The following is a 15,070-nucleotide window of genomic DNA, read 5'->3' as shown; positions in this document are numbered from 1 at the left end:
TGTTCAAGGCCAGGTTGGATGGGGCCCTGGGCAGCCTTGTGTAGCTCCAGGCCTGGAGGTTGGTGTCCCTGCCTGTGTCAGGGGGGTTGGAGCTCTATGATCCTTGGGATGCCTTCCAACCCATGCCATTCTATGATTCTAAGTTTCATTTCAATTCTAAATATACACAGAAAAATGCAATCCAGTCTCATAAACCCAGCTCCTGCATTCCCACTCACAGCCAGTCAGCTCCACATCTCACCAGCTCCTCACACACTGTCCGTTTTCCTAGTCCTTCTCTTTCCTATCACCCCACATTTAGTTACAACTCTTTCTAGTCTGGATTATGCCTCCTAATGGAGTATGTAACTGGGGATGGCCATTCTATTGTCATGGTCTTTCTCTCCGCAAACACTGCTTGTACCAAGTTAACAGTGTACTATGACAGGAAAAGAAACAAAAAATTAGGCAAGTGTATTACAAAAAGCACATCAGCACCATGCAGTCAGGAATCAGCTCAACTTTTATTTCAAACCTGAGGTCAGAATTACTGAACTGATTTGGAAGCAAAACGTTATTACTTAAAAAATGCAAACCAAAAAAGGATCACTCACCCTGACAACACAATATATTCCCAACCTGCTTCCTCAAAAGAAAGCAAATGCTGCATAATTCTATCATTTCCATATATATATTTAAGGAACCACAATTAGAATAATTAATCAATAACTGTGTTCAACAGTTCCATGCCTGCAGCAAAAAATGAGATTATTTCTTAAAATGCTGAAAGTTAAATAAACAAATTGAGTAAACTTTGCCCTTGGGTCTGAAAAACAGCTGATCCAGTGGAGCTACTACATATTCAAAAGAACAAGAAAAAAAGCTGACTGAGAAAAGGCATCAAAAAATCACAGTGAACTCTTACCGGAATGTGTAACCAAGTCCATCCCCCCCCTCTCCACCTGACCATTTGATGTCTTTTCTAGAAGCAGGATCAAAAAAAAAATAACCCCAAACAACAGATGCTACTATTTTCCCAACAGTAAAGCAAATTGCTTATAAAATATAATCCTAGTGGTGCCAACATTTTCTAGCCTTTAGTGGAGGCATTAAACCGATTAACCTACAGAAGGATTCTTGGGTTGACTTTTGGACTCACAAAACTGCAAGGCATTTCCATACTATAATCTCTCCTGGGCAATTTTAAACCATTTGGTTGTGTTCAGAGATGTGCTAAGCTGACTAAAACAGAAGTCAAAGCTCAACTGTTAGGATGAGACCTAAAGTGCAAGTATCAAAATTACCATGTGCAGACCAAAAGTGACAGCCCACTGGAAATGTGTGTGCCTCCCTGTCAGCTCACCCTCCTGCTGATGAGCAGGTCACAGGGTGTCTGGCAGCACTCCCCAGCCTTCTTAAACTGCTTTCTCTTTTACTCCAGTGTGCATCTAAAAGGACCCTCCTTGCCAAATTTCCAGGGAGACATACCACAAACTTAACAGGACAGGCTTCTTGTGAGTGTTTTGTGCTCTGAGTAGAGTAGAAGCTGCCAGAACAAGCCAGGAGTTGCCATCACTGATACCCTAAACAAACCCTTTACTGTTAAGATCGACTGCACTTCATTTTTTCCAGAGAACTGAGTTTAAATCATAGAATCATAGAATGGCATGGGTTGGAAGGGACCCCAAGGATCATAGAGCTCCAACCCCCCTGCCACAGGCAGGGACACCAACCTCCAGGCCTGGAGCTACACCTCATCATGCCATATATCATCCTGTTATGAACTTCCAAGAAATGGGAAGAATACACATTTACAAGTACTGTCACCTACACTGCCACCAAATGCATCAGGAGTCTAATTTCCCAAACTGCTCTAGAGAAGATCTTTGTTCCTACCATTATCTCTGTAAGACTGTTCCAGAGGCTCTCTCCAAGGGCTATCCATGAGTTCCACAAGTCAATCTAACTGCATTGATATTGAACTTTTATCTTTTTTTCTATGTGTGCATATCTCTCTTTAATGCCAGTTTTTCTTCTTGTCATTGATACTTGTGTCCAGGAATATTTACAGACATCATCAGTGTGAACCCAATTCCTTCCCTTCCTCGGTATCACTTGTCTCCTACTCATTCCATTTTGCTGAAGGCTCCAGTCCCTTGCAACAGTGAGCATCTTTCTTCTCTTGTGCTTAGTTAGTTACTCTTTCTCTTGAAAACCTACCTTCTCTTTCTGCTGGCACGTTTTCTCTGAAGTAGTTCAGTCCTTCCTCCAGAAGCCAGTCTTTTCTTTCATGTTTTATTCATGGCCATATTCCATGGGTCACCTTCTCCTTCAGAGATCTGCCCAGTCTTCATTTCAGCAATTTCCTAAACATCCTGAGGTGTTGTCTACAACCTTATTCTTCTGTTCCATTCTTATGATTTAATCTAAAATCAGCATTAACAGTTTTACCTGTGACTCTCTTCTATATGCTTTGGCAGGCAAATATTCAAGCATGACTAGTTTTTATTTAGTACTTAAAAGAAGGTAACATACATCCTGTAATTTCTACAACCTGTCATCATTGTATAAGGAGGTCACTTTCCCTAGTTCTTCAAAAGCACTTCTTTATTTCCTCTTCTTTGTTTTTACTATCACAGAAAGAAAGAAAGAAAATCTCCTTTATTATTATTTATCTCTCTTAGTTAAAGTTAAGCAAGTGTAGAGTCTGGCACCTGGGAAGGAATAACCGCTTGTATCAGTACAGGCTGGGGGATGAGCTGCTGAAGAAGAGCTCTGTGGAGAAGGACCTGGGGGTCCTGGTAGATGACAGGTTGGCCATGAGCCAGCAGTGTGCCCTGGGGGCTGAGAGAGACAATGGGATCCTGGGGGGCATCAGGAGGAGTGTGGCCAGCAGGTCACAGGAGGGGATCCTCCCCCTCTACTCTGCCCTGGTCAGGCCCCACCTGCAGTATTGTGTCCAGTTCTGGGCTCCCTGGGATAAAAAAGACAGGGATCTCCTGGAGAGAGTCCAGAGGAGGCTACAAAGATGATGAAGGGCCTGGAGCATCTCCCCTGTGAGGAAAGGCTGAGTGAGCTGGGACTGTTCAGCCTGGAGAAAAGAAGACTAAGGGGGGACCTTATGAATGTTTATAAATATCTGAAGTCTGGGATGCAGGGGGAATGGGCAGCCCCTTTTCAGTGCTCTGTGGAGACAGGACAAGGGGCAATGGCTGCAAGTTGGAGCACAGGAAGTTCCACACCAACATGGGGAAGAACTTTTCCCCAGTGAGGGTGCCAGAGCCCTGGGACAGGCTGCCCAGGGAGGTGGTGGAGTCTCCTTCTCTGGAGAGATTCCAGCCCCGTCTGGACGCCTGTCTGTGCAATATGAGCTGGGGAGCTGCTTTGGCAGGGGGGTTGGACCCCATGATCTCTCCAGGTCCCTTCCAACCCCTATGATTCTATGATTTCACACCACAAAAAATAGAAGCTAGGCTTTATTTTCCATGTCCAAACAATAACCTTAACTATGGGTAAGAATTATGCCTGTCAACTACCTGTAAGGACTGGAATCAATAGAAACAAGATGAAATGGAAACAGAAGACTGTCATGGAAAGGAATGCAGGCTAACATGAGTCTTTCCACACAGACCACCTCATATCTCCCAAACACCAAGAAATACAGGATCTCTTCTACTTGAGGAAAGAGGTTGAAGGTTGGAACTAAGAATGTCTCATAAGTTATGAGGTTTTATGAATACAGAACAAAATGAGTATGGAGGAGCAGACAGCTTTACACTCATGTACCTAGTGAGACTTTATGAAGTGTGAGGGTTTTTGTTGCCTATCTAAATGCCCTTATCTATATCAAACTACAGTTAATCAGGAGTCATTATCTTTCTGGCACTGAGCAGAGCCCTGCCCAGCAGGTTATATAAAAACTTTGATCTTAAATGAAAAGCATGCTACTTAAAAAGAAAATAGAAAAGGAAACCAGAAAAATCATGTAGATACCTCCAGCAACAGCTACTGTGACAATTAAAAATCAGGCATGTGACACTTAAAATGAGATAGGAAAACTATCTAGACTTGGAGCTGCCAATAGAATTAAATACAGAGATTCACACCTGTAAAAACTAAAACTAGTAAGCACTACATCCTCGTAATGAACAGGGACCTTGAACAAATCCTCATCCTCATAATGAATGGCAGAAGAGTTGAGGTGGGACTTCACATACCTACAGGCTTTACAAAGCTCTTCCACACAGAGAACACACAAGTTCTGCTTCCATCCCACTGCAGTCACCAGTGTTGCCTTTCTGGGTCCTGCCTGCTGAGTTTTAGTAAGATTTCACAGAATCACAAGGTTGGAAGAGACCTTGGAAGATCATCAAGTCCAACCATTCCCATCCTAAGCTAAACCAGATCCCTAAGTGCCTCATCTACCCTGTTTTTTGAACACATCCAGGGAAGGTGACTCAACCCCCTCCCTGGGGTTACCCATGATGTCTAAAAAGGTTTTCAAATTACAGAAGCCCTACACTTGAGGGAGGTCGACTCACACCTTTCCATGGTAACAACTCATTCCCCAGCTAGTCCTGATATATCCGTAACTAAAGATCAAAGTACTCTCTAAAGAGAACCTAGTGCTGTTTTGGAACTGTTTGGAAACAACATGCCTTTTGCAAACAGGGATGCCATCAGGTAAAAATCGCAAGGGGAATGTTACATATTCTATCCTTGGAGCTAATTTTAGTAAAATGAGCATCCTTGAACCCAAACTCTCCTGTTTATCGCATTTCAAAGTGAAACTCTGTTTTGTTTTGATGATTAAAGCTTGAGTAGGGTATGCTATAGCTTTTAATAGAAGTTGTGACCATCGTATCACCATCCGTAGCTACTGTCATGGCAAAATGCAGCATCGAATCTGAATTTGCTCTTATGGTTTGACCACACTTGTTTGTCATCTCTGACAATCGAGAGACAGACCTGATTCCAAATGATTCCTGATTACAATAGTCACTACTGCAAGAAATCATTTGCAAAGAGGTACTAAGCAACTGATACTTAAAACCAGAAGCAACCAATTTATTCTTTGCTTTTCTTTGAATTAAGTCTTTAAAAGGCAAGAATGGTGGGGGAAATAAAACGCTATTAATTAGAATTATTCCTTACTTTTTCTAAAAATACTGGATGTCTTCACAACTACAATGAGCAAGGCTACTTTCAAGAAAATCCAAAATCATTCCATCTGCACTGAGCCTGCAGTGAAAGTCTGAAGGCTGTCTGAATTTTGAAAGAAACAACACTCACCAAGAAAAGCCCATTCTCCTATGCTGCAATTACTGATACTTTATTAGGCTTAGCACTGAAGGTCAACAAAAGAGTACTTACCTTTTGTTTTGGAAAGAGTTTTGGAATAGAAATCAGTCTGTTGCTACGTGACTGGTTTCCAGGCAGCAATTCCACTCACTTCTTCAGGGAAACAACGTGTTCTTCTGTTTCTGCAAATGCTGTTTATATTGAGTAAATCCAAGTATGTTCAACTCAAGACAATATGCTGTGAACCCCTAATGAAAAAAGGCATTTGCAAAAACCAGAACATAATACAATGACCTCTCTCCATCGTATCTGGAGAAAGAGAGGCATCATATACATGACAGATTGCTGGCATCACATTTTCTGGCTGTTGACTCAGGAGAATGCCAACTTTTATGAACTGTACTACTTGATCCATTCAATTTATGTTGTGAATAAACGGGTCCAGCTTCCCTCACTTCTTACGACATCTGAAGGGCTTAGACATGTCAAAAGCGACAAGTGTCAGTGGAAATACTATAGCAGGGTGAAGTATTCACTGAATACTGATCAAGATGCCTCAATAACCAACCAAGGATCCATCCATAAAATGATTTTTTTCTTCCCATTTTTGTTTTTTTTTACATTATTTTTCTTTGCTCTGTATAAAAAGTGTCTCTTACTCTGTCCATTCAGCATCTGCTATGACTCACTTGTGGAAGTTCAGAAAAAAGGCAGGCAATTAAAAAATTCAGTACAATAGGATGCAATCCATTCAAGCTAAATTTAAACATCATTATTCAGATCAAACTTCATTGCCCTGTTTTCACCAGCCCTGAATTGAACAGGCTGAATTGAATCAAACTCTTATTTGATTATTTATTCAGATAATAAATAACTTGCTCATAAAGACAGAGCCCAAATCCACATTCATATCTGTTGAATTTTAAAGAACTTGAAGTAAATGATTTAGTCTTTTAATGTAATTAGCATCCAGTAAAATAAATCAGTAGGCATCAGCTTTCACTAGCTATTAAGCTTTCTGCTTATGACGGTCTTTGGTTTGAATAAATGCAGAAAAGATGCTTAAAACTGCATACTGTGAATAAAATGTCTGAGAACATGTGTATTAAGAATTATGCTGCTCATCTGTTAAGAACCAAACATTTAGGACAACATGGTTTATATTTTAAAAAACAAAGTTTCCCTGGGAAAAATGAGACAAGAATACCACAGAGAAGGAGAAAGGAATAGGAAGAAACCCAGGACCAGACCTTTTGGGTAATGTAAGACAAACAGCAAAAGGTTAGGCAGCTGAAAGAGGTTTTTTTGGTGGGTTTTTCTGTTGGGGATGATACACATATTTACTGGTGGGCTGCGAGGACTGAATCTCCCAGCAGCACTGTCTGAAGTTGCACACAGAAGCAGTGCTACTGTACAGCCCTCTGAGCCAAACCAAGGCTGCGTCTGCTCTTGGGAACAACTGACCAAACCCACCTACAAAATCATAGGCAACCAACAGACACATTATTAAAGAATATTATTCAAGTTATAAAGTCAATCACTCAAGAATTTTGTAAGAGGAGAATTTAATTTGCACATGGAAATGTAATTCACTCCTTACCATATGCAGCATAACTTCATCTGTCAGTACACGATTACATGGAGCTATCGGGCTGTGTAGTCAAAGGAACTTTATTCTATAGCTCCCCATTTCATTGCTTGCACAAGCTGTAAGGCCATTAATAACCTCCAGAGATGTAACAAGGGAAAGGAGGATCTCAGTGTTAAAGCTGTTCACTTCCCTGTCCTGAAGTTAGGCTGTACTTTTGCCTCTACTGAGGACTCCTTCCTGGTGGAGACATAAACTTCTCGTCCCTTATTTTCTCTGTAGGTGACTTGACAGTGTAATATGACCAATACTTTAAAAAGATCACGTGGCAGGGAAAGGGCACCAACAATCAGTAGACCCTTTAGGACTCAATTGTCTCTGTGTGTCAGTTCCTCATTCATGAAATGTGGAAAAAGCACCTTGCTGCCTTAACACTGTTGCCTAAAAAGAGATGTCCCAAACGACAGTGACTAGGACAAAACTAACTCTTTCGGGGTTAATTATACTTTTTACATGGCATAAGCAAGTCTGTGCCTCAGTTTCTCATTTGTTAAATAGAAAAGCACCTCCCTTCTCCATAAGGCTTTTATGAGAACAAGTATATGGTTGAAATTACGAGGGACTTGGATACTGTGGTGATGTGGGATAGGAATCCTCAAGACAGAGAGCACTTTGTAAAACCCAGGGACAAAGAGGTGTCCATCTTTTTATCTCTGTTCTCAAACCCCTGTACTAATTCAGGTCTGAAGCTGCAAATTCAACAAAAGGTGTAGGGGAGAACCATACAGAATATGAACCAACTCATTACCTGCTCATTTTGCACAGCAAAGGAAGGGCTTCAGGAAAAGAAGTGACAGACAATATAACACTCCACCCCAATGAGCCTATGACCTTTGGAGCTGAAGGATTCCAAATCTGACAATCTGAGTGCTGAAATTTGCAGCTTTAATGATTTGTGTGTGTGTGTCTGTGTGTGTGCTGTCTGTAGGTAGACAGAGAAATGGAGCTTCTGCTCCCTGTGTTCTGTGCCCCAGGCACCAAGGCAGCAGTCCACCCCCTCAGGCACAGCTCTGCTGCCTTCAGAATAACCATGCAAGGTATAGGAACATAACTGACAACTCCTCAGTGCCTGTGTGAAAAGGATAATACTCACTGAGAGGTGATGAAGCCTCCCTGCAACATTTGGGGCTAACCCTGCAAGAGCTGAAGTTTAGGAATAACTTTACTCAGGAACAGATTCAGTTCAGGGAACTGCAGAATCACAGTGTGGAACATGGTCAAGTACACCCCAAGGTGCTAACTGTAGAGTTCAGAGGTTTCAGAACCAGGAATTTGATCAGAAATTTTACCCACATTATCCTCACCTATATTTTCTCCTCACTTATCTGCAGCACTAAACAATGCAAAAGTAATGCAGGAGAGTGGCAAAAGATAAATAAGGCATGCATCCAATGTTTTCTCACCGTTCACACTTCACATATGATACTGATTAGGGTAGAACTCCCATTAGCAAGCATACAGTGAGCAGATGGCCATTAGCAAAGTTTGTGAGTATGTATTAAGGTACAATAAATCATGCCTTAGCAGCCACGCCATTCTGGCCAGGCTGAATCCTTTCCCTTATCATTGAAATGATTTGTATGCACTTTTGCTTAAATCTCCCAGCAAATCCACAATGTTTGCTTCCAGCAAGGACTAGAATTACACCGTATATAGATACACTGCATATAAAAAATACATATAGCATGGTATTTATGACACTGAACTCGACTGTTTGGGGAACAGAGGGTCTTTTCTCCCCAAAAGTGTTCACACTCAAAAAAAACCCCCATACTGTCAAGAAAATCCCTCTGTAGGACACTTCGTCCACCTCTACCATCCTCATCAACTCAGTAAGATTTTTTAATCAAGCAGTTTAACTGTTTTTACAGTCATATTAAGCATTTCCAGAGTAATCTTGGTAAGCCAGTGCTGGGCCAGCACAGCTGACTGCACCTACTCACCTACCCAGCCCGGCATCCGCAGGCACTGGCAGCAGCGTTAACTCTGCAGAACACAGAAAACCCTTTAACAGGGTGCACTTCCCTTAACTCAAAGATGATGGCAAAGTTCCTGCTGCCCAGCTACGAGCCCCAATGGCTTAGAGAAGCAAATCGGCTGCCCGCGCTCCATCACGCACACTGATTCCGTTTCCACTCCAGCAGCCGACTGGGCAATGGGTTCGCCCGCGGGGCAGGCTGAGGGCAGCCTTCGCACCCTTGGCCCTCGGCATAACCCAGAGGCCGAGTTGCTGCCAGGGGGGACCCCCTTCCCACCACCCATTTACCTGGAGCAGGTGGTGGGCCGCCCGGTAGCCGAGGCGCGGGCCGCCCTGCACGCCGGGTGGCAGCCGCCCCGTGCCGTAGCCGTGCCAGGCCACGACGTAGGGGTTGTCCATGGTCAACCAGTAGCGCACCTGCCCGCCGAAATGCCGGAAGCAGAGCTCGGCGTAGTCGCAGAAGAGCTGGGGCAGGACTGGGTTGGCCCAGCCGCCGAAGGCGTCCTGCAGCCCCTGCGGCAGGTCCCAGTGGTACAGGGTGACGACGGGCTCGATGCCCAGCTCCCGCAGCCGGCCCAGCAACCGGTGGTAATGGGCCAGCCCTGCAGGGTTGAGGGGCGCGGTGCCGTTGGGCAGCAGCCGGGCCCAGGCCAGGGAGAAGCGGTAGTGGGAGACCCCCAGGCGCCGCAGTCCCTCGGCGTCGCGGAAGAGGTTGTTGTAGCTGTCGCTGGCCACGTCGCCGCCCGCCGGCCCCGGCGGGGCGGACCCCGGCGGCACAGCCGGGCGGTGGGCGAAGGTGTCCCAGACCGAGGGGCCTTTGCCACCCTGGCGCCAGCCGCCCTCCGTCTGGTAGGCGGCGCTGCCCGTCCCCCAGAGGAAGCCGTCGGGGAAGGTGTCGTGGAGGAAGAGTTGGTCCTGCGGGTAGGGCAGCCGGGCAAAGCGGGACCAGGTGCCGGCGCCCTGCCCTGGGGCCCCGAGCAGCGGCCGCCCCAGCAGCAGCAGCAGCAGCGACGGCAGCAGCGGCGCAGAGGGGGCCATGCTCCCGGCGGGGCTCCGCGACGGCGGCTCCCTCCCTCCTCCCGGCCCCCCGCCGCCCCTCTTTTATCTCACCTCGCTCCTTTCCGCCCCCCCCCCCCACTCCTCCCCGGTGGGCACGGCTATTAATAATTACCTCGGAGCTGCCGTCTGCATCCTTTGCGCCCGTGTCCCTCGGGGCGAGCTGCCTCCGGGGGCGGGATCCAGGGGGTGAGACGGAGCGGGCGGGGAGGAGAGGGCGGCAGCGGGGCGGGGGCTCCTCGGGGATCGGAGGACCCTGTCTCCGCTTTGGGGTCGCCTCTGCCTCCCCCCGGCCCCTTAGGGGCGCAGATCCCGCCCGTGGGCGGCAGGAGCGGCTCGGGTGCGCCCTTGGGAAGCGAGAGCCTCGCCGCTACCCCCCACCATTGTCCCGAAACGAAGGAGCCCACAGAGACACCCGACGGCCGGCTCCATCCTCTCTAGGGAGCCCCCTTCCCGCTCCCAGCCCCGCCGTCGGGGAGCCCTGGGGTCCGGCATGGAGCGGCGGGGCCGGGGGCGGGGAGGGGGGGGGGGACATGGAGCGATCGGCGTAAGGGAAAGGCAGGGAAATAAACATGGTTTTTCCTTCACCCAGGGTTTCCTTCGTGCTGCATTGACAAGAGACTTTGCAGCTGCAATCCTTCACGGAACTGATTGAAGGGAAGCTTGTGCAAGGACATCACACGCTGCACACACACACACAGCCCCCCCAAGTCATTCGCCGTCTGTCACCCTCCCAGTAACAATGCATCTCTCTTTTGGAGTGGAAGGTTGGTGTGGTTGGTTGTTGAACACCAGCAAAACAAGTCCCAGTTATAAACACCTCGCACAGCTTTTGGGGAGGGAACAAATCAAGCGAAGTTTGATTCCCGACTTCCACTTGTGGGTGTGATGCATGGACCTGTCTTTAGCGGCAGGTGTCAGGCTCCAGTCCTCCTGTCCTTCAGACAGAACAATTCAACCAGGACTGCAAGGTGAGAACTGGCTCAGCACATCCTTGCAAAGACCTGCTACTCACTTGTGTAGCACCTTCACATGAGCTGGGACTTCTAAGAATAAAACACACCGACTAGACAGGTTGTTAAGGACAGGGAAATGTTCCCAGGAGATAAAGTTGTTGTTTAACTACAGAACGAAGGCATTTAGACTATTTCATTTTATTTTTAGAAGATAAACACACTCATGGGAAAATTACAGATAGTCAGTAATGAGTGGATGGGTTTCAGTGCAGGCAGGGCATTTGCTTTGCCTGTTTCTAGAACTTCCACCTTCCACCCTTCACTGATTTAATACAGTTACAGGGGTTGTTTTGCAACGTTTTAAGAGCAAAGACTTAGTGTACAGAATTACGGTTACTCTTCCATTAGTGGTGATTTATTCTCATGCCAGAGGGAGGAAGCTCTGTTGACATTCCTTCCTTAAGGAAGGAAGTTTGTGGGGTAGGAGCAAGCCTGGAATCAGGGCTGGTTTTCAGCTGCCAGGAGTGAGTTTGCTATACAGCCTGATGAGCTGCTGAAATTGCATTGGTGAGGCCACACCTTGAGTACTGTGTCCAGTTCTGGGCTCCTCACCATCAGAAGGACATTGAGGTCCTTGAGCGAGTGCAGAGAAGGGCAACCAGGCTGGGGAAGGGGCTGGAGGGCAAATCCTCTGAGGAGCAGCTGAGGGAGCTGGGGATGTTTAGCCTGGAGAAGAGGAGGCTGAGGGGAGACCTTCTCCCCACCTACAACTACCTGAAGGGAGGTTGTAGAGAGGTGGGCGATGGTCTCTTCAGCCAGGGGACAGGAGATGGGACAAGGGGCAATGGCATGAAGCTGTGCCAGGGCAGGGACAGATTGGACATTAGAAACAAATGTTTTCCTGAAAGAGTTGTGAGGGCCTGGAACAGGCTGCCCAGGGAGGGGGTTGAGTCACCTTCCCTGGATGTGTTCAGAGAAAGGGTAGATGAGGTACTTAGGGATCTGGTTTATCTTAGGATGGGAATGGTTGGACTTGATGATCTTCCAAGGTCTCTTCCAACCTTGTGATTCTGTGATTCTGTGATTTGATTACAGTCTAAGTAAGTGACAGCTTGAGCTCCAGCAAGAGAAAAAAAGTGTTAGCATCACCTGGTAGTTACTTGCAGAAGCTGGAGATTAGTTGTGAAATGCACAGCAGTGTTGCTGCAGTTGTCCTTGTGCAAGAAGTGAAGATCCAGGTTCCTGTTCAGCTCCTGACCTGATTTCAGTGGAAGTGTAACACCTTCAACTGCGGGTTGCTGCCCAGGTATTTTGAAAAGCAAGCTGTAGAGGCATGCCTCAGAAATACCTCAGCATGAAACAGGGGATTAGTGCCACTAAGTCCATTGCTGACATTTAACACTGGGACAGGCTGCCCAGGGGAGTTGTGGAGTCTCCTTCTCTGGAGATATTCAAGACCCATCTGGACACCAACCTGTGTGACCTGTCCCAGGGAGCTGCTTTGGCAGGGGGGTTGGACTCAATGATCTCTTGAGGTCCCTTCCAACCCCTACAATTCTGTGATTTAAGGAAAATAAACTTCATTGGGTATCTGGGGACACAAGAGATTTCCAAATATATCTTGATACATGCTCTTTTAATTTGATATTTATTAGCTAAAACCTAGATCAATCCTATTTATACTTAGGTAGCACTAATAAGTAGGCACTTAACTGAAGCCCCTTCATTTTGAGCTCATTTCTTCCAGAGCTTCCTAATACTAAAAGGAAAGATACAGCCTCATGGAGTTAGTGTAAGTCAGCCTAGCTAAGATCTTTGTTAACTTTTGGAGGTGGCTACCTCCTCCAAAAGCTGTCTGGGGAACCTCTAGAGACTGTGGTCCTGTGGCAAGCAGCCAGTTTTTGAGAGCTGAAGTCTGGCCATGAGTTGCTGCTGCAAAGCTGTTTCTTCACCTGTATGTCTGTCAGATGAAAACTTTTAAGTGTAAATGTCAGGAAATGTACACTGTGGCCTCCAATTCCCTGTCTTTTTCTTACAGATAAATATTGTTTTCATGTTTTAGGACAAAACAAACACCCACTGCTCTGAGACCATTTTTATTATTTTTTTTTCCTGTCAGACAGTCTAACAAACCCTGTGCAATATTAACCACCCAGAAAGGTCAGCCAAACACTTGGAGACATCCAGGTCTCCCTGGCTGCTCCTTCAGTTCATGGCTCCATCGTGTCTGTGTTGCTGAGTAAGCATGTTTCCAACTCTTCCCTGGGTTGGCAGACCAGAATTTACCTTTCAGCCTCTTTTTATTGGTGATTACTGAGCATTACATTTTTGATACTATCCATAATGGATACTGCTCTGTTACTGCTTTAGGTTTGTTCAACAGCTTTTCCTGAGAATGTTCCTTCTAGGAATAGTGACATTCTAAATCCTTTGGCCCTTGTTACTTTGGAGGAGGATGGAGATTAACTTCAGGGCAAGCCTAGAAATTTAAATTTATTCCCATGGGGCAGGGATCACGATCCCATCGCAACCTGGGAGGGGATGTGTGGTGTCTGGATGCTTCCTCATACCTGGGTGGCAGGGGCTGCAAAGCCTTCCCAGCCTTGCAAACCCTCCTTCAGAGGAATCAGGAAACCCGTTTCAAACCCTGAATCACAGAAAGTGAAGAGGACAGGAAGAAAGGTGAAACACCGTATTGGAAGGCAATTTAATTGGAAATGACATCCGGGAAGCGCTGTGGGTTACTTCCTCCTCATGATCCCAATGAGACAAGAGTTTATAGGGGATCATTCTGTCTGCAAAAATTCCTTCTGAATTGCTGAAAGAGGGGATGAGAAACTTCACATGAGCCAGCAGTGGCTCTTGCAGCTCGCAAGGCCAATGGTATCCTGGGCTCCATCAGCAGAGGGGTGGCAGCAGGGACAGGGAGGGGATTGTCCCTCTCTGCTCTGCCCTCGGGAGGCCCCAGCTGGAGTCCTGTGTCCAGATCTGGGGCCCCCAATACAAGAAAGATGTGGAACTGTTGGAGAGGGTTCAGAGGAACCACAAAGATGATCAGAGGGCTGGAGCAGCTCCCCTATGAAGACAGGCTGGGGGAGCTGGGCTTGTTCAGCCTTGAGAAGAGAAGGCTGTGGGGGGGACCTCATTGTAGCCTTCCAGCAACTGAAGGGAACATACAAACAGGAGGGGAATCAACTTGTTCAAAGGGTAGACACTGGCAGGACAAGGGGGAATGGATTAAAACTAAAGGAAGGAAGGTTTAGATTAGATCTTAGGGGGAAGTTTTTTACAGAGAGAGTGGTGAGGGGCTGGAACAGGCTGCCCAGAGAGGGGGTGGCTGCTCCGTCCCTGGAGGTGTTCAAGGCCAGGTTGGATGGGGCCCTGGGCAGCCTTGTGTAGCTCCAGGTCTGGAGGTTGGTGTCCCTGCCTGTGTCACGGGGGTTGGAGCTCTCTGATCCTTGGGGTCCTTTCCAACCCATGCCATTCTATGATTCTATTATAGAAGGGGGAAAAAAAGTTGCTTCTCTCCTGAAAAGGGAGGTAGTGAAAAGGTGGCCTTCCTGTCCTGGGCAGGAGACAGGGGCTTGCATGGCAAGGCTCCAGAGATGAGGCAGAAGAGTCAGAGGTGCTGAAAATCTGGGGACAGAAGAGTGCTCCTTGCCAACACTAACCACACAGCTCATGAGCCACAAGCTTCAACTGTGTTTTAGACAGGAACCAAACCCTGTTTGTGGTGGTTGAATAAACAGGCCTCTCTCCCCAGGGTCTGCCAACCCCGTGTGAACCAGTGAAGGTGAGTGTCCAGGAAAGTTATTGATCAAACAGGTAGTTGCCTAATGAGATTTTTAAGTTTTAGGGTAGAAAATCCTGGAAAACAGGGAGACTGGATCACTCACAGGGGTGAAACAGATTTAACAGTTTAGATGGGATCTGCATAGACTGGATCCCACCCCTAAGAGGTGCGTATCTGTGAAAATCCCAGTTTGTGGTCTCTGATGCAGTATGAAAAGGAGCAGAAACATAATTTCACTGTTCTCATTTCTATTTTAATTCCTATTTGTGCTACGCTGTTATCATTTGGAAACCAATTTCACTCAGTCTCCACAGGATGGCTCGAAAGCTTGAATCCTGTGGCTCAATGTAGAGCTGACA

General features: G+C 46.6%; 1 protein-coding gene across 1 annotated transcript in view; it reads right to left on the bottom strand.

Annotated features, from left to right (window-relative positions):
• The window catches only part of KL (klotho), a gene marked incomplete at its 3' end in the record, with an annotated part of 55,266 nt that extends 45,270 nt beyond the window's left edge, over nt 1-9,996 (bottom strand). The window contains exon 1 of the mRNA XM_084279067.1: nt 9,195-9,996. Within this exon, the coding sequence (XP_084135193.1) occupies nt 9,195-9,944 (750 nt within the window). The 5' untranslated portion in view covers nt 9,945-9,996. The remainder of the gene's footprint in view (nt 1-9,194) is intronic.
• Between the last annotated feature and the right edge of the window lie 5,074 nt (nt 9,997-15,070).

Source organism: Gallinula chloropus, assembly GCF_964237585.1.
Source record: "Gallinula chloropus genome assembly, chromosome: 1".
NCBI classification, from domain to species: domain Eukaryota; kingdom Metazoa; phylum Chordata; class Aves; order Gruiformes; family Rallidae; genus Gallinula; species Gallinula chloropus.
This window is presented reverse-complemented; position numbering and strand designations above follow the sequence as displayed.